Source organism: Perissodus microlepis, chromosome 3 (assembly GCF_051167445.1).
Source record: "Perissodus microlepis isolate ML-2025 ecotype Zambia chromosome 3, ASM5116744v1, whole genome shotgun sequence".
Lineage (NCBI taxonomy): Eukaryota > Metazoa > Chordata > Actinopteri > Cichliformes > Cichlidae > Perissodus > Perissodus microlepis.
Window position 1 is genome coordinate 37,279,786 of NC_140463.1, and position 19,850 is coordinate 37,299,635.

General features: G+C 44.3%; 1 protein-coding gene across 39 annotated transcripts in view; it reads left to right on the forward strand.

Annotated features, from left to right (window-relative positions):
- Positions 1-19,850, forward strand: part of ptprda (protein tyrosine phosphatase receptor type Da) — a 408,815-nt gene that overhangs the window by 290,996 nt on the left and 97,969 nt on the right. For all 39 annotated transcript variants that reach the window (XM_084924268.1, XM_084924283.1, XM_084924276.1 and 36 more), the window contains one exon: positions 15,895-16,080. In XM_084924268.1, coding sequence (XP_084780394.1) covers positions 15,978-16,080 — 103 coding nt within the window. In that variant the 5' untranslated portion in view covers positions 15,895-15,977. The remainder of the gene's footprint in view (positions 1-15,894; positions 16,081-19,850) is intronic.

A 19,850-nucleotide genomic window follows, 5' to 3' on the forward strand; every position in this document is an offset into this window, starting at 1 on the left:
TTGAGCAATCAGGACATTCATGTTGTATGTGATAAACATGGACCCAATATGGACTTCATTACTAAGTGCTTGAGACCAATGTAGCTCAGTGGCCCCAGACAAGTAATTAGAGTTCACACTGAGGTTTGACTCTAAAATACAGTCATTATCGCAGCAAAAAATACAACCTTTCCAGGTCACATCACTTTGTTTGCAGCAGTAAAAGTAGTTTATTTCTGTATTGTGCCACCATTATAGTAGCCCCAATTCACTTGCCAGCATTTTATGGTGCGCAGAGTGATTGGGGGCGACTGAGAGCTCCAATAAAAATGTGGTAACACAATTGGCCCAACAAAAGGTAACTGAGAGCGTGACAATTTTTGTGTGGAGTTTGTGCTCGATTATAGCATAATTTTATATACCAGCGTATGTGATGCTTGCACGCAATAGTTGTCATCACCCAAATTTAACAACTGTCTTATGACCGAAGGCCCGGAACCAAGGCACCAAATTCTTTACGGCCCCCCTAAGAGCTAATCAGCCATCTTGCAATGAAACACAGGAGTTTATATTGGCTTTTCCCACACAATGGTCCCAGTGTACGCTTGTTGTTGGGCTCAAAGGTCTTGGCAAGAATAAAACTCATCCTGTTGCTGTCATGGTGATCACTGAATGTGGGCAGGGGAAAATAATGCCATAATCTGAGAGGAACAAAAAGAAAAGGCCCCAAGTATTTTGGCAGCTCCAGACTGGACAGAAGTTTCACACAACTATGAGTAAATGTCCCTCGAAAAACATTGTCCTTGGAATGTGAGATTAGCTGTGAATTTATAATCAGCCCGACTTTCCTCCTGCACAACTTCTGAATCAGCAAAACGTTGTGTAAATATGATGTCTAGCCACTTTTCAGGGGCACAGTTTGTAGTGCGCTACTGAATTGGATGTGTTTTCTGTTTAGAATGGATGAAAAATCTGGTACACAAAAATTCTTCTTATATTTTAGGTAAAATATTAGGGATGTTTCTCATAAGGGTATTTTAGACTAAGCTACTAAATGCTGCTTAAGCCTGAGCGTTTTAGTCCTGCTTTTGGACTAAATCAAATGATGCACTCCCTCTTGCATTTTTCCCGGGAGACACTGCTTGAATGAGGACACGTGGGAGGAACCTGCTCAAAACCCTGACTTTCAGCATGCCGAACATACAGGCTGTTCTTTATGAACCTATACATTTCATCAAAAACACCAATGAAGGGGAAGAGGAGGATGACCCTCCTCACATATACACAACACTCCTGGCACCAGCGCCAATTTATCACACGTAATTTCCTCGGCTCTTGACCTCTGACCTCTCCCTAGGGCTGTGTTTGTATTGAAGGCGAGGTGCCGCTGTCTGAACTGTCTGTCTGAAATCTCTCTAGAGGGACACGGCAGTGTTTGCTGGAGAAATATGCTGCTTAAGCCACTGGTGGTGGCTCCACCCTTGTGCCCAGCATGTGTTGATGTTTCCGTGCGTGTATGTCTATCATTGTCTCCCGTGTGTTTTATGCATGCTGCTCATTAGCCAGACAATGGCTACTTACAATGAAATGTCGTTCAGAGCACTGTGTCAGCTAACCCCTGGGATGAAAGACGGAAGTGGGGCAGGACAAAGACATGTGCTCAGAAAGAAAGGAGAGGTGAACGTGAAAGGAATGATAGGGAGAGTGAACAGAGAGTTCAAGAAGAAGAAAATGCTCCACGTGTTTAACAAATAACAAGGGGGCTTATATGCATTTGTACATTTTTGCGGATCCTTTTATAGAAGAAATTGCCAGCAAGACTTCAGTCCAACCCACCACCCTGCTTCTGTGAACAGCGATCTCAGAAGTGAGATTGGCCCTGACCTTGTGTGCTTGTGAGACCGAGCAGAACAAGAAGAGAGTGCCACTGCTCCATGCATGCACCGGCCACGCCGCCGCAGCCCCAAACTGAGCCACTAGCTCCATCCAGTGCATGCTTGCTCTACATCGGCGTGTCTAGAGGCAGAAGGTAGGGAGGGGTACAAGATTAATGATGGTGCTAACCGCGTATTTATCATCCAACTGGAGAGTAATGCGACACCTTTCTAATCTGAATATATTTCATTGGGCTGTTATGGCACTCAGCCCTGGGCCGCATGTATGTGCGAGAGTACGCTTTCAGGCTTATGTATGTGTGTGACTCAAAGTGTATTTGAATGTTAATCATGTCTGCACGAGTTGCGCGCGCGCGAACGCGTGTGCTCGTAAAAAGTCCCGAGATACCGAACAGGCCGCCATAAACGCTGGCGCTATCTACCCTGGCAAAATGGCCCTGTGGTAATTAGATAAAGATGAAGTTCCTCTTTCCGGCACGCTCCGGCCACGCTCCCCAAGATCCTTTCTTCTGATTCTCAGCTGCCTTATCACCCTTCTTCCAGCCTCCTCTCAATCTCTCCGTCTGGTTCTCCTACTACTTCTTTTTTGGCACTCAGCAAAAATCAAGATAGATGTCTCCTTAGCAGAGATGGAGAGATATCGAAAGCGCAATGCCAAGATGGGTCCTGATAGGGCCCACATTGGGCCTCCTGTTAGATTGAGTCCACCGGGGCTGCCAGAACTGTTCAGGAACTTTGGAATAGAAACAGCCTATTTTAGAGGATACTCTGCTGTGGGCGTTTTCAGATGGGGAACACAAGTTGAGTAGGTAGTTTGTCCACACACAAATGTTAAATTATACAACAGCTTGGCTTTCTTGTTGTATAGAGTGCTACTCTACTAATCCATTAATGTAGAAGAATATCAAAAAGATAGCAGCAGTCTGCATTCATGCTTGTGGGGTAAAACTGTGGTCACATGCACATGTATGATGGGATTACCTCGAGATGTGTTGCCGGTCATGGGGGTAATTTAGTTAATTCAATATTCTGATATATATACTGATGTTATCAAAAATTAAACATGTGGCGCAAGGTACAACCTCAGGATTTCGGTATCTTATGGCAGCATATAGCGTTTGACAGTCACTGCAATGACATAGCCGTCAAAATTTTCATTACAGAAGGAAATGCAAACATGGGCACGCTTTGTTGCACAAAGGGCTTTTCTCTTGGAGATTACGACTCCTGCTTTCTTGTGTATCCTTTGCCAATCTTCCATTTCTGTAAGTGAATATATTCCAGACTCCGAAGCTTATTGCACGTTTCATTGTTCGTGGTCATTGTAAAGCAACAAAAGGCAGAGAGAGAGAGAGTCATACGACGATTCTTCAAGTAAGAGATTTGGATGAGGCATCGCACAAACTAACCTACCCACCTATCCAAGCTTACATTAAAGCGGTCACAGAAAAAACAGCACCTCGAACGCCAGATGAAAACAACAAAAGATTATTAACCAAGGTTCATGTGCCAGTTATACCGACAGCATCCACAGCTGTTGTGTTTTTCCCAAATTTCTTTATTTCTGCGGATTACATGGACACAGTATCTGTGCCTGTTTTATTAAGCCCACTGCATCAGAGGTTAATAACATAAAAGAGAAGCTGTCATGCTTTTTCAAAATTTTCTGTCATAGAAATATTGTTGTAATGGCATGTGCTCACATTTAACATTCAAATTTTCAAATAACGAGCAAAAGTAATCCATGTGAGCCACAATCACAGGTGTCAGATCCTCTAAATGTGTTGTTTCAGGCTCTTTTTCCTACCCTTGGCTCTGTGGCGTGTCAATAAAAGCGGTGGTCTCAAGCACACCTACTTGATGGTAAAACCTTCTGTTTACAAAGGTGAACCCATTCAGAAAAAAGTTGGATTAAAAGAAAGAGTGGGTTTGAAGATTGAACAGAGATGAACTGAGGTGCTGCAGTAAGACTTGGTGATAAATATCAGTTACTTTAAACTTCAAATCATGCAATTGTGCTTTAGTAGAGTCCGTCAATCACACTGATGTTACGTTGACTTTTGAGTTTGTTACAATCGGAGGTTGAGCAGCAGATTTCTCTCCTCCAGTCCTCCACTAAATCCTGGTTCCCTCAAACCCTGGCATGTCAGAGAAGAATGGAAGTCTGGTGCTTTGCCAACACAGACAACACATGATGTTTCAGTGTCATCACAGCCCTGAGCATATTTGGCCAGACTTCTACTCACATGAATCCCGAGAGGAGGAAGGGACAGTTTATCTGTTGCAGCTAGCAGCTGGTGTCTGCCCTAAAGACTTTAACAGCCTCCAGCCAGCATTGCCACTTCAGATGCTAGTCATTTAGCAAACGAGTCAATCATGCGCAAGCAACTGCTAGTGACTTTTCGGTGTCCCCGGTGATCCCTGATATGACGACAAGGGGGCAAAGCAGAGTTGCGGTCTGCTAGGTCGTGGATATCAGGTCGAACTATGCTAGACCCAGCAAACTATCTGGGTCTAGCATTCTCTGCTAATGATGGTCACTGCTGAAACTGGTTATAATCACAAAAGATCTGGGGACCCCAGTGTGGTCCAGATTCCAGTGCAGTTCATTGATTTTGATCCCCGTCAGGGGCCAGTGCAGGATTGTATATCTCATATTTACATGCTGCAATTATGATTTGAACTGGCATTCATATGTTTTTCGATTGAATATAATGAAAGCTTTGCGCACAAAAGACTATCACTCTTTCTGCTCTGAGTGGTGGTCTTTTTTGTGTTTTTGAGAAACACTTTTAGGTAACCTGAACAGCAGAACTGGAGTTTCAGTATTAAATTGAAATAAGAGACACGTAGGTCTTGTATCTCATCTCTTGTTTGACAAAGCTGTTTTAGATATGCCACTGGGAATCGAGGAGCCGGCACGAGCTTGACAGCTGACAGTGTTAGTGGCAGTAACTCATTTACTGTCTTTTACTGTTGGGATGAAGGACAGTGAATATAAGAAATGAACAATATGCACACGCATTTGCCTTCTGTTGGATTAGGTTAGCTTCATAGACAAGGAAATCATTACAGCTTTGTAGTGTAGCTCTTTTATTGCTTGTTTCAGATCCTGGTACTCTCAGCTGTTAGCCTTTGATTTGTAGCTTCCTGTGAATGGCCTTGCTGGTGTTATCCCAAAATAGAAGTTGGAACAACTGGAGCAGAATTTGCATTGTATAAATAAATCGACTGAACAAGTATTCTTGGATTCAATCAAGTGGCAAATACTGGAGTTTATCACCTGTAACGATATATATTCTTAATGAAGTCAATCTTTCTTTCTTTGTAAATACCGACAGTGTTTTTTCAGTGCACTGACTTTGCACTGGCGGATGCCTTTGTAGCAGCACTGTTACATAAAGATGTAATGCAACATAGCTTATTGAAGGTTAAATAGTACTCTTGAATGGAAGGGTGAACATCTCCTGGATATACTTACACAATCGTGTGGCAAACAGTCCTAAGTGCAATGTAAACAAAACTAAGTGAGAGACCTTGTTGCTAACAAGGTAACCCTTGAATTCAAGGTTACAGTCTGCTGTGGTTCCAAAATGCACACTCAAGCATATGCACACCAATGTCCTCGCTAACCCACACATACGTACACATCAGTACACAGCAAGCATGCACAGACAAATACATCTCTCTCCCTGTAGTGCCCTCCTTGGCAAAATCTCAGTGCCAGTCTCTTAATGAAATGCTCAATTAGGGTCTTTAAATAGGTAATTATGCAGAGCCTAATCCCCTAGCTCCTAGGCCCTATCTCATTTAGATGACACTTGGGCTGGCGGAATGGGAGGGGCAGGCACTCGGGCCTTAGTTTCTGTCATCAAAGCCCCTCCGTGGTGGCACGGGCGGCCCCGTTAATGATAAGGCACATCCACGCAGTCAGTCAACAGTGAGGGCCACTGGCAGCACGGGAGAGATGGCAATGTCAGGCTTGACAGTGTCTTAATCATGTTTGCGAGCGTTCGGGGGCGGATTTGTATTGGGCTGGGGGAGCATGTAGAAAGGTTTCTAAGAGGGTGTTGGATGTAAAGTGAGAGCAAAAAAAAAAAGACTTGTTTGTGTAGCGTGGGTTCACATGCAGAGTTTTTGAATTTTTTTTTCCCCCGGACAATTACCAAATTAATTTTATATGAAGGCATGAAGACACGGAGAGAGAAAATCACTCCCAAATGTCAAACTGTGCTTTTTCTTTGCTTGAATCCAGGCATTGACAGAACGGTTTTGATTTTGTACTCTGACATTTGTTTGAAGGTGGCATTTGATTTGAATTTCAATCTTCAAACTGTGGCTGGAAAAGGATTATCCATTTGTTTTCGGCAGCATAATAAAATGTCTCGTTCCAGCGCTACAATATACCATCAGTGACAGGGAACTACTCCCCCCCCCATGTGAGTGTGAGTGTGCGTGTGTCTGGTAACATTGCAATGGCAAACATTTGTCTTGGTGAAACGACAAAGGAGGAATTGTTGCTTTTGCCTTGGGGTGAACCATTTCTTTCTCTTCGCCGAGGTGCGCGGGCAGCCTAAACTGCTTTTCATGAGAACAATAGCTTAGCTTGGCTAAAACACCTTTCAAGGGCGTCCAAGAACGAATAAAAGTTATAATCAGCAGCTCCCGCATCAAAGCGCTCAGTAAACTTTAGTAAGGATACTCGAGCTGCAGAAATATTGAAACAGCTTTCTAAAACGATGCTCGTCATCACCCACCCCACCCCCACCTAGCATGTCCTCTGACAGTCTTATCAGGATATAGATGGAAAGGCAGGAACAACACAATTTCACCCCTATCTGTGTATTCAGCAAAAACATTTCATATCTGTGATAATAATTTTTTGTCCTGTTGCCCTCCGTATATGCACTGATGAATTTTCAGGCAAAAAAAAAAAAGCTTCGATAAGCTGCCGCTTCTAATGGGCCCTGCCTGCTCTTTTACTTGTTGACTCAGGCTTTCTTATTAAATCTCAGTCATGGCAAAAACAACACTGGCTGAAGTCCAGCGAGAAACAAGAGTGGCTGTCAGCTTTGACAAACATTCTTGCTCTTGAAAGTAAACATTTTAGCTGCACTGCCTTAAAGGCCGCCCTCTCTTTGAGCTCTAACTTTCTTGTGATTGGCTGATCCTTGCAAACAGAAAGTTTGAATAGCAGGCGTGAGGAGATCAAGTGCTTATATGCAGCGCTCTGACCCTTAGATGATCATATCTGGGATATCCAGGCTAACAGACGTCCTACAAAGCTGATTTTTTAACTGTTTAATGTGAGCAACGCTCATCATAACAGGGCCCACTGTAATGTAGCTTAGATGATATGTCCGTGTATGTGCAGATGTGGGGCAAGTGCCAAGAACTGACATGAAACGGCCCCTAATATTTTCACAAGACTAGATCTCCGCTTATGAAAACATCTCACCCCAGGTAAACGATAGCGTACAGTGTGCTAGGCTAATTGAAGGGAAATTCACCCATCGTCGCCTTAGTGCACAGCCATAATGTGGCGTTACATTTTAGCTCAGGGTAAATCGAGGCAAATTAGCATTTAGATAATGGAAGACACTTGGCATTTTAATTATTTTGCTGGCCTATGAGTATAGCGTGGATGCCCCCAGCGCCTCCTTACATCCTTCATGTGCGCTTAAGTAGTGTATTTACATACCAAACGGCTTGGCGTGCATACAAAAGCCACTAAAATGTCACTAGCGCACAATGTAGCTCGGTGTGTCAATTGTTTCTAAAAGATAAGGAGGCACATTGCTGTTGACTTATGCCATATGTATTAGGGGCAACACAATTCCCGGCGCTGTATTATTCCGATATTTTCAATAGAGCTCTGTCCTAATGTTTTGTGCCGCGTCGGCGAGTGGCAGTGGAACGCTGTTTTGTCTGTTCGAGGGCTCGGCACTTTCCATAAAACGACGTGAGCTCGGGCTGGGAACAACCTCCCTCTCGCCCTCCTTCCTCTCTCTCATTCCTCTGCCTCACGGAAGTGAGATTATTCATCCTCCCACAGACCGTTGCTGTGTTGGGGGTAGATGTCAGAGTGCCAAGAGCACGCGGTGCAAAGGGTATGCGTGCCCGCTCTTCTGCTCGTGTGTGCCCGAGTCCACGTTTGCGAGCGTGTTTGTGTGGGAGTTGTGCGTTTTGTTTTGGTGTTTTTTTTTTTTTTTCTTTGAGCCGCATCGATTTGCTTGGACGTAGTCCTGAACCAGAGTGTGCACATTTGAGGGTGAGAAGAGTCTGCCATGTGTTTTATTCACATTTTGTTTTTCTCTTTCACCTGCTGTCATCTGTCCAGCTCCCTCCCTCTCAGGAAACAATACCTTCACACTGCCAGAGCGGTCTCGCAGCTACCGCCCTCTCCTCTTCGGCAGCGCCTGATTTCTCTCTGCCTCTATCCCTCGTTCCTCTCTCTCCCATCTCCCTCACGCAGCCTCCGTCAGGCGTACGAGCACAGGCGGAGTGTGAAAAAGCTGGCAGTGAGGCACATTCCCTCGCTTCCCTCCCCTTGGTCGCCGCCTCTCCTGCTCTTTCACCCTACAGCGTGCTCTCCTCTTCATCTCCCCTTTCCTTCCTTGCCTCCTTCCCCTATCCTCCTCTCCCTTCTCTTGCCACCTCTCTGCCTCGTTGCTCCCCTTATCCATTATATTTCCAGCCCTCTGCTCCGCCCTCTTCTCACTCCCTCTTCTTTTTTTTTCTGCTTCATAATATGTAACATGATTTAGCCCTCCCCAGTTCATGCGGCGTAAATTTAATCCCATCCATTCCTGGTTGGCTGCCACCGCTGCTGCTGCTGTTGCCGCGTCTACTATTTTTCTCTTTTTTCCCCTTTCTATCCCGCCACACTTTGTGCACACAACACAATAGATTCCTCATGATTCAGCCTGTTTGCATGATAACAAGTTCTTTCCCTATGCTAAATGCTGATACGCAAGGTCAAGCACGACCCAAGTGGCACATGCTTGTACTATAGAAGCCGCCCACGCCGTGACAAGCAAATGTAGCGCAAGAGAAGGCCTCCCAAAGAGCTGGCAGTCATATAAATAGTTTACACAGCTCGCATGCATCCCAAAAGGCTGATTGTGCTCTGCTCTGGTTTTATGCGCTGCCCATTCAAACGGCATTAGTGGCGTCCATTAGCGTTCAATAGCAAGTGTGTTTGTTGTGTCAACAAGGTCAGTGGAGGTGATCCAAAAATGGCGACAAAGATGAAATAGATTACTTTGGCTTCTTTGTTCCCCCTCAACCCTCACTTTGAAATTCCCAAGTGTCCCCGAAGCTTACCCAATAGCTCCATAACCTTGCACACGTGTGTGTGTGTGTGTTTGTGTGTGCGTTTGTTATGCCTGTGCGTGCACTGTGTGTTGGTATGCGTTCAAAGAGCAGCACAACAGGGCACGGGGATAATCAGTCACTAGACTACAGGTCAGGGTCTTGCACTGTTGGTACCATCCATCTGAACCAAGCAGCTGCTGGGAAACATGGCGGGAGGAATGAGATGAGAGAGAAAGATGGGTGAGGATGGGGAGAGAAAGGGAAAAAGTAGCAAGGTAGATCAGGTGGAGAGAAAAGTCAAGGAGAGGCTGTTGAAAACAAAAGCGAGCACACACACAGACAGAGTGGAGGCATTCCTGAGCTGACGCCGTGCGCTCCTTTAAGTCATACCAAAAAAGCATCAAGGTCAGTCTGGGTGGGCTGAGTTCACGCAATGATAAAAGCCTGCTCTTGCACCCAAGCAAGGTAATGGTCTTAAAACTGCAACTCAGCTTTTGTTTTTGTCTGCTCAATTATGTACTTTTAATATTAATATTATTTTTTTTCCTTTTTTTGCTCGATGAAGATGCATAACCTCCCATTTTGGCAGTTAATGTAACAGAAAAACAATCACAGAAAAGGCCCAGGAGAAATAATTTGTATTTTACACTATTTCTGCTGTGACATTTTTAAAGTCCACAATCATTTTTGCTGACAGGGAAGAAGGGTGGGGGGAGGAAGTGGTTTGAAATCTCCTGGAAGTAATTTGCCACGGACACACAATCGAGATGGGGTCGCGATAGCTTCGGCGTCCTACAGCCGCAGCAGGTGCTTTTAAACCAATTATTAGACAGACAAATGTCATCAGAGCCAATTAGCTTCCCGCTGTGCTGTTTCATGTTGGGTGATCCTTTCACAGGAAAACAAGATATAACCAGACATCAGCCCCAGCAACCGGTAGCCTTTGCTCGTCCGAAAAATTCGTCAGGCATCCGAGGCAGGGGCGTAAACCCCGATTTTCTCAAGCAAAAAGTCCGGCGGCACCACCCGGAGAATAGTTTATGGCCGTGAGAGGCTTGTTTGAGGGAGGCGAGGGGGTAGAAGCAAATAAATAAGTATAGAAAATAAACTCCTCTAATGTGTAGTTGTCAGGGTCTTTCATGTGGAGGCTGCACTTGAGGGCATAGCTTAGCTTAGCTTGAGGAATGTTATTACACATGCCGGCTGATCGAGAGCGATGTGTGAGAAAAGGCCTTGTCACTCGGTCTTAAATCACATCGCGGGCAAGAGAAAGAAAGTAGCAGTAAAGGGGGGGAGAAAGGAAAAATAAGGAAAAACAGAAGCCACTAACACAAGGGAAGAATGTTCATGAAAAGACAGAAGTCCACATAAGAAAATGGCCTTTTTTTAGAGAAGAGAGACTGTAAAATTTACAGGAAACCAAAAACATATTAGCTGTATAGCTGTAAATCTGGTCATTTGATGTTTGGGAAAATCCTTGGGGCGTCCTTCGCAGCTATCCTTGTGTTTCTTCGACGCAAGCTATTAAAAGAGCAGCGGTGCTAGTACACAGCAGCTTGCGATGTTTTATTTGCCCTTTGACAATCTGACTCCTGTATACACTACCACTCCACAGAGGTTTCGCTTTGATTGGTATTTACTCATTAAAAGGGAGCTTATTATGTTTGTCTGTGTATATATATATGATCTGACAATGGTGGAGGATAATACCAAACGTGGCCAAAGATTCGAATGATGACTTGGGTGTATGTAGAAATCATCAGTATGAGAAGTATGAGCTGTTTCTACTTCTTTTGGTTTTCACTCTTAGATCTGTATGATGTCAGTGGGAGTGGCTGTCCCTTATATGGTCATCTTACAGCTGCCCCGCCCACCTGCTGTTCAAACCAAAGTGTAGCCTTAAGACATCCCATTTCAGGCAGTCGATGGAGGGTACACCAAGACTAAACGGATTATTTTGGATTGTATCATGCAAAGCTACTGTGGTTGATTGTGAAAATTCAAGCATGGATCTGGATGTAAATGAATTTTAGTCCCATTCCTGCTATCCTCCCGTGTCCTTATTTAAATATTAAAAACAATCTTGTTTTATTGTCACAGCAAGCAGTTGAAATACTGCCCGGCTCTGCTCGGATCGACTGGTCGTTTGTGGTATTCCAAACATTCTGTCGTTTCTTTAAGGTTTTACATGTGCATTTATTGGCTAGTATAAATGCTGATATAGAATCGAACAGAATAGCATCTCTGCTATACCCATCAAAAAAGATCAGATAATAAAAATAATAACAAATACGTTACTACTCCTAAGGGAATGATTATACAGGGCGCAATGGGAGTTAGTGCAAGTTATTGTAGTGTATGGGGGGACGATTGAGGCCACGTCTTGGGGGGAAAAGCTGTTCCGGACTCTGTTTGTATATCGACAAACGGCTAACGGATTATATAAACCGGGCTCTGAATATCGGCCTTCTTGACTGATGTGTCACATGACTTTATGAACTTGCTCAGTGTTCAAGGACAGCGTGGTGGAGGAGCAAATATACTCGTTGTTTTCTAGCAGTATTTCATCTCTAGAATTTACATTAGCATCTCCGTAAGGCACCCACACTGTGCCATATTTTTAATTAATATCCAAATGAGTGATGTGTTCCTCATATATAAACATATATGCTCTGATGCACCCGTATTGCACATCTTTCATTTGAATACCCAAGAAAATCATCAACAACATGGTTAAACCTTATCAAGACAAAATATTTCCATGAATTCTTTAAGCTTTATTCCCAGCCATCTATTACTGGTGCCTTCATCACGGTGTTAAGCTGGAGAATACAATTTACATGCATATTAAGTCAACAGCAATTGGAGGCTGGTGGAATCTGTGTCTGCTGCAGTTCTGCTCTGCTCTCCACCTTGCGTCCCCTTCGCTGCCACTTAGCTTCACAACAAGAGCTGGTCGTCTGATGCGGTTTCTCAGGCACGGGCCGTGTCTCCCAGCATCAGGGCAGAAATCACAGAGACCAGTGCAGTTATAACATAGCAGTTTACCCCACTGTTCCCACAGCCTTGCATATCACTGTTGCTTAAAAGTGTGGCTATGGAGGGTAATTATTGCATTCTTTAACTTAGCCAGTCTGAAGACAAATAGAAAGCCCTGCCTCGTAAAAGGAAACTCATTCTCATTGGCTGTGCCTGTCTGGGTATGATACTGCTTTTTTATAACCCGGTCCAGTTCGGTTCACATCCTTCGTAGTTTTGCTGTACTTTTGTCCTCGCATGTGTTGAGCTAATTACAGAGGGATTGGCCTTAATAGATTTGGTGGCATTTTTGTGGCCGTTCTGGTCTGTTAGGATAACATACCATGAGTCTGCCGTTTCCTTTCGAGTTCAGTTCAGTTTGTGCATGAGCCTGAAATTAAAAACACCCCATTTCAACATTCTCCGGGGCAGGCCAAAGCGAAATTAGTCATCTTGCGCTGGGGATGAGCATAATGCGGTCCAAATGCTACGCTCAAGCTCATGTTGAAAATGTTAAAAAACTAATAAATAATAAAAAATTGCACCGTCGGTTTGGGCCGGTTTGTATCGAGCTCGCTAAAACAGTAAAACGTGGAGGAGGGCACGCAAAAGACACGGCGATGTTATGAAAACGCTGTTTTTGAAGCTCATAAACTATTCTGCCTGCATTTGTCCCTATAACAAGTTTATTGGAGTATGGCTGGAATATGAGATAAATATGACTGATTCTTTGTTGTTGTTGTTTTGGTTTGGTTTTTTTAGAGCCTTAATAATATTGCTTGTCTAAATAGACCAGAATACCAAACAGGCATGCTCAAATGAGAATAGAGCCCAGCCATTATGGAGAATATAAACATCCCACCCTCTTTTCTCTTTCACATTTCTGATAAGGATCATGGAGAAGGAGGGAGAGAGAGAGTAGACAGCTCAACGGCCCCTTTCTTTTTCTTGCCACACACTCCCCCCCCACACACACACACCCCCACCCTTTTTCTAATTAACATTGTGCATGTTGTCAGGCTTTGTTTAATAATGCATGATTGCTATCAGCAGCAAAATCCTTTGAATGAAACACTACTGAATGGGAACACAATAATACCACCGGGGGCTCAGGAAGAAAGACAAGACTGTTGGTGTTTTTTTTTCTCCCCCTTTTTATTGTAATAAATGTTCAATGACAAGCATCAGTGCCACCAAATATATGAACGAGAAGATTCGCAGAGTGACGCCGAATGGCCGTGTTGAGGATGAAACGATCAAAGGTGATGCTGTTGGTTTACACCGACTAATGCTTACAGAGAGGATGATGCGGATTTGCATGCACGCCCGTATATGCAATTGTAGAAGCTTCCACTCCCAAAAAATAAATGAAAAAATCTGCAGTATTTAAGCTAAATCCATTGTCGGTTAACAATGCAGTTGGGAAACTGCTGCCTTTCTGCCAGGTCTGGCAGGTGGCTCGTCACCCCCATAGCACATTAGGAAGGAATCTGCAGCACAGTTTACTTGTAAAAATGAACACTACAAATCAACACCAATTATAATTGCTTTCATTGTTGGTATAAATTATGGCTGCGCTGGGTGCATTTTAGCCTACATTAGCTTCTCCTTCTATTTACTCACATGGCGTAGCCTCTTGGTTGTCTCACTAGCGGTTACACAACATACAGATGGTTTTGTTTGCCTCTATCAGCGTGTGTGTGTGTGCAAAGGAGTGTGTATGCACGCAGGGTGCAAACAGAGAAGTGGAGGGCTGCCGAGTACTGTTTCTTGTGTGCTACCTAATGTCGTGTCATTATGGAAATTCACACTTCATTAATTAACTCAAAGGCTATCACTTAGATTTGGAGGGGCAGATGCGTGAAACAATAACCGGAGGAGACAGACGGCCGCGCGCCGCACCGCGCCACGTATGGATCACGCTGCAGCTCCATCCCCTCGCGCCGCTGCTCCGGGCTTTTCAGTCCAGTTAATTCTAATCAGATTCACCGTCGCTACAAACACTGCTCATGTGAAAATTCTGTCTAGTGTTCTCAGATGTATGTTATATGCATACACGTTTTTGTTTGCGTGTGTGTGTGTGTGTGTGTGGTGTGTGTGGTGTGAGTGGGGATGAAATTGCCTCAAATTGATTCCCTTTGCCACCCGTCCCCCCCGCTCTTGCATTCGCTACTAGCCCCGCGGTGCTTGGAGACAGGTAGTCGTGTCTATCTCCCCCCAACACAAATCGAGTGTGACAGGTGTGCTATCTTCCCGTCTTTTCTGCCATTTACAGCCCACAGAAATGAAAGAGGGAAGGCTAAGAACGAGACAGAGGATGATTGGTAACAGGGAAATGAGGTACTTTGTCATCATCGGGCCTAGTGATTGGGCTTAGGGGCTGCGTTTTTCCCTTTTTTTCCCTCTTTGCTTCCTACTAGTGAGTGGTGGTCAAATCTGCAGATAAACACCCCAGCGTAATAATACTTCTAGCAAAAGCCTTTATGTGCACAGTTACCAAAAACAATCCGAAAACTGATGTGCTTTTGATCTCATGGTGCACAAAGTGTCTGAAATGTCATGGTGCGCATACCGTGCGCGCATCCAACTCCACCAGTCTCCACCGCAGCTGAAACAACAGCGGCTTCCCGCCGAACAATGCAGGCAGACGAGCTAAGATGCTAACCAGCGGTACAGTGTGTCATCAAAGCTCACACACTCGGATTAGCCGGGAGCCGTGTTATGAGCCGAAAACTACCGCACAGCATCCATCACTGAGGATCAAGCTCGGGCTTAAGCAAATGGATGACAAGGGATGGAGCCGGTCTGCGGCTAATACTAGCTCACTGTATCACATTGATTTTCACAGCCATGTAGTGGTCCTGAGATAAAAGGCTGAAACATGAATGGCAACGGCTCGTCGCTCTGTCTTACAGATTTTATTTGTTGTTCGTGCAGCAAACGGATAAAAGACTGAACCACACACACACACACACACACATACATGGGCTCCAAGTTAAGCTACTCTACTTTGTATAGAGCTTTTAAAGAATTGATGGAAATGTTGCGTATGGGCTACAGATGAACGGGTTTCGCAAACGTGTACAAGATAGCACAGTGTCGTTTACAGACAACTTTTATGTCCAGTGATGTTAAAAGTTTAAGCAGTTTTACTGAATAATAGGAAATCGCTTTTGCAATTCTGGATTCTTACTGCATTTCCTGGCTGTTGCTTTATGGGAGCGAGGCCTTCCTTATGTGAAACAGATATCACTGCTGATCTGAGGTGGACTTGGAAGGTGCTCATATTATGGAGCGTATTTAATTGGCGCTCGTGACCGGAGCTGTGAAGACAAAATCATATTAACTCGCCCTTTCATCTGGGCGGTTTCTCCCTCTCTCTGTGGCTTGCACTCTCCGTCTCACTCCTTCTCATGCACACGTGCACACGCGTTGTGTGAAGTGACTATTCCATTTAGAGAACTGTCAGAACATACCCTGTGAGCACATCAGGCTCTTCCTATCCTCTGTCAGCTCCAGCCGAGGCTGTGTGGGGGTATGTCAGAAATGTGCAGGAATAGATAAAACCCGTGGAGCCAAACAGCTTTGTTTCATTCATTCTCCTCTCTCTTTCTCTCTCCTTTTTCCCCCCCTCCTCATCCCCTCCTTCCTTCTCCCTCTTCCTTTCCCTCCTTGCCTCGCATAGGCTGTGAATACCCTGCATCTGAGAAATCAGACCAGACTGACTCACAGGACTCTGTGAGCCAGTGCCACCGAGGCTGCCAAAGCATGCTGGTGCCAAGCTGTCCCACCATGCGCAGAGCCAGACCCACGCTGCTGCTGCCGCTGCTGCTTGTCCTGGGTCTGCTCCTCCACCTCGCCGACGCTCAAAGTAAGTACACCGTCCGCTTTCCCCACGGGCCTCGAGTGTGGTGTCCCGCTGCTTATGGGATGGGGACTGTTTTTTGAGTCATCTCTTTCATTTTTGTTTAAACATCATCATGCGCAGAAATACTTCCTGTACTGCGTTTGTAAAAACTTCACAGGCCTGTGGGTAAGAGACACTGTTTGTCTAATAATGTGTTATTATTTATTTCCTGAAACATATTTAAAAAGTGATCCCAGTCAGTGATGAGAAAACAGGCCCTCCTACATCAGTCCTATTTTACTGTTCCCACTGTGTCTATGCCTCCTTCACACACACACCTTTAGTCCACAATGATCAGTCTCTTCATCTCAACTCCTTATTTTCCAGCTACTTCTTTCTGCAGTAAAAACCAGAAACGCTCATGCCTCAGCCAAGAATCTAGCAATGAGAAATCTTTGGAATTGAGTTACTTGACATCAGACACCTGCCCATTGATGTGTGACAACCGTTTTCAAACCTCATTGAGCTCTGGTCCTACACCAAAAGACCACCTCCCCCTCCCCCACATCATCCCCCACCACCTTTTTTTTTTTTTTTTTACACTAAGATCCATGAATCATTAGCTACTGGAGTCACAGTGAGATGAATAAAAATTTTTATTGCTCCCTTTGCACTGCCTGAAATCCCCTCAGTTCAGCTGAATATCTCAGAACGAAGGGCTCGTTCACCCAAGGTCACAGACAACGGAGCCAACGCAAAGTGGAATTGATGGGCGAAATTTTCAACTTTGTGCTTGAGAAATGTTCCCTGCAATCTGCTTCACTGTGTCTTATTTTTCTATTCTGCGCCCAACCCCCCCCTTACCCTCAAGCCACATATGTCTCTCAGCAGGGAAGAGGCAAACAGTTGAAAACGTCTTCTCCGTTTATTCCCCGGTTTTATGTGCAGCTCCGGGATTTATTGACACAATTTAATTATGGGACCTTCCCAAAATGGCATTAACGGTCGATAAACGTTACCATTGAGCGGGCTCTTCGGAAGCCATCTTTTCACAAACTCCCATCTTCCGCGGCATAGTGTGAATTCACATAACATTTGCTCAGACAACCTCAGACAACTGCCTCGGTTAAACTTCCAGACATTCCAAATCTTGACGCCTCAGTGCTCGCCATTCCCCTGCAACCCCCCCCCAGCCCCCGATTAATTCCCTTCATTTGGCTGTGTGGTTGTTAGCAGCTGCGGCTACCCCCGTACCCTACTTTAACAGCTGTGCGGGGTCATCATTTCAAAGCCAAAACACACACACTTATCACGAGGTAGCCACAGCGCCTGTCTGCTAATGACTGAAGGGGTGTGTGGGAGTGAGGGAGGTCACGGAGACGCGGTGCTTGTTGTGTCTGCTGCCGAGGTGTGCGAAAACATGGCTGCTCATAAGCAGAGCCACTTCAGGCAGTACATTTTAGCTCTGGGATTTATATTTGCTCCTTTCTGTTCCTGCGCCGCCTGATCTCCCACATGCACGTGTTTGCTCCTTTTCTTTCCCCGGCTTCTTTCTATTGTTTTTCTTCCTAATCGCTCTCTTGCCAATTTTCTCCTCAGTTCTTACTTTGGCTTTTTCTTTCTGCTGTTGTTTTTTTTTTCTTCCTTTCTGTTTTTTGTTTCCCCTGCCAGCGTCTTTGTCTTTTCCCCACCTTCTTCCCTTGCTGTTTGGAAGCCGTGCAATAGCCCCTTCCAGCGACTCGGAAGCTCCTTAATTTCCTCCACTGTGCCGATGCTTGTGCATGCCCAGCCCTGACACTCAAAGGCTCTCCCTGCATGTGTGCTGTGCACTGAGGACCTCAGTGCACATCAGTTTAGTCTGTTCCAGACTAACCCCTCAGCACCAAAACCCTACTGTTGCTGCTCTGGATCCATTTGGATGTGAGCTAGCCTCAGGCTGTGGACCTGGTGGAGGATATGAGACACACGAGTGCAGAAAATGGCTGAGTCTGCCTGTTCAACAGATGGCACGAGCCTTAGAGCCAGTCCTACCTCACATATTGGGCACTCTTTAAGAAAATTAACAGTAAGGACTCCTAGTAAACATGCATTTCTCTTAATAAATATAAAAGGGTATGTCCTTATCTCTGTGCAGGTCTGTTCGATCTGCTGTTGTGTGTCTTTGGCCTTCTCTCTGTTGCTCTCTGTTGTTTTCTCCTTCACCTTGTTCCCCTTGCTCTTCAAATGCCTCCCGTTTAATTTGTGTAGCAAATTGGGCTCGGCAATAGCTCGAAGGGGGGAGGAGCGGGGGACATAATTGTCCCCAGCGAGCCAAGGGGGGACAAAGTGCGAGAGAGTCAACAAACAATTTCTCTGTCTTTTACTGAGCAGTAATACAAACAGGACTCACTGGAGATGAGAGGACAGCCTGAAGCATTAAACAGCTCCACCTGCGCAGGGATGAAGTTAAAGCGAAAACTTTGGTGTGGGCACCAGAACTAAATAACTCGGGTCTCCTTTAGCTCGATAGAGCTTTTGCTGCATGAGCCCAACACAGATATGAAGCAAAACCAAACCAGGTTTGGACTGGATCGTGTCTCCACAAGGTGTGGGGCTTGATTTTGCTACTGGGCCACAGAAAAATCAAGTCAACCTGCAATATAACTTAGATTACAGAGAGGAAGAATTTGCCAGCGTCAAACTATTAGATAACAGTTCAATGCTGGTAAGTCTGGCATTCATGCAACAAAAATAATGTACAACACAATATAATATACAATACACAACAGAAATAGACAATAATATAGTGCTGTAATTGTAACAACATACTGCTGTAATAATGTTATAATCATATCGTAATATACAACAGTTTCAAAACTCAGCTGTGATGACAAAGAGTGATATTTTACTGTATTTTTAGAGCAGTTGGCTTTATAATATGTAGCTTAATCATTAAACTGATTCAGCTACAGATGTGGAAATTGCGAAGTAATTTACTGTATCTTTCTTTTCTCAATGAGCACACATCACTGACATCAAAAACCTAGTTGTCTCCCCAAGACAGCTCACTCTCTATTTACTTTATGGGAAACAGTATTATATTTTATATATATTCATTTAGTTTTATTTGTTCTTTTTAAATGTATTTTTAAGATTGTAGTGCAGTAAAAATCTGATAAGGGAAGCATAACAGATGTTTACTTTGATTGCACTTTTAATAACAGTATGTGGGAGTTGGTTATGGATAATAGGGATTGATTTGTGCATAATTGGAGCTTATTATTTAGTATTAGTGTTCAGTAGTATTCTTGCTAACTAGGCAGCTCAGCCTCTTTCTGTTGACAACACTTACTTATACATTTTTGGGTCAACTTGAACGAAAGGTGGATTGTGAAATGCAAAAGTGAGGTCAGAGGTCAAATGTGACATGATTTTGGATGCAAACTAACTATATAAACATTTTATGAAAGTTTGATCTCATCTGATCTTGAAGACGAGGTCAAAGGTTCAAAGTAACATCATTTTTAGAATCCCCATATATCATTCCATATATGCTGATATGTTATGTACAGATTACTGTTATTACTATGACCTTCAGATCAGTCTGTCAATGTTCATGAAGTGTGACATCATATTCTACATTTTTACACACTACTTTCTATGTGTTGACAATACACAGCACACTTGCACGATTCATAGGTTCTGAATTATCAGGCTTTTTGTTCATTTTCAGCCAATAAATCAATAGGTTGAACTTAAAGTCCTTGGTGAATATGAGCCAAATTTTAACGGATGCCAGAATTCATTCAGAACCT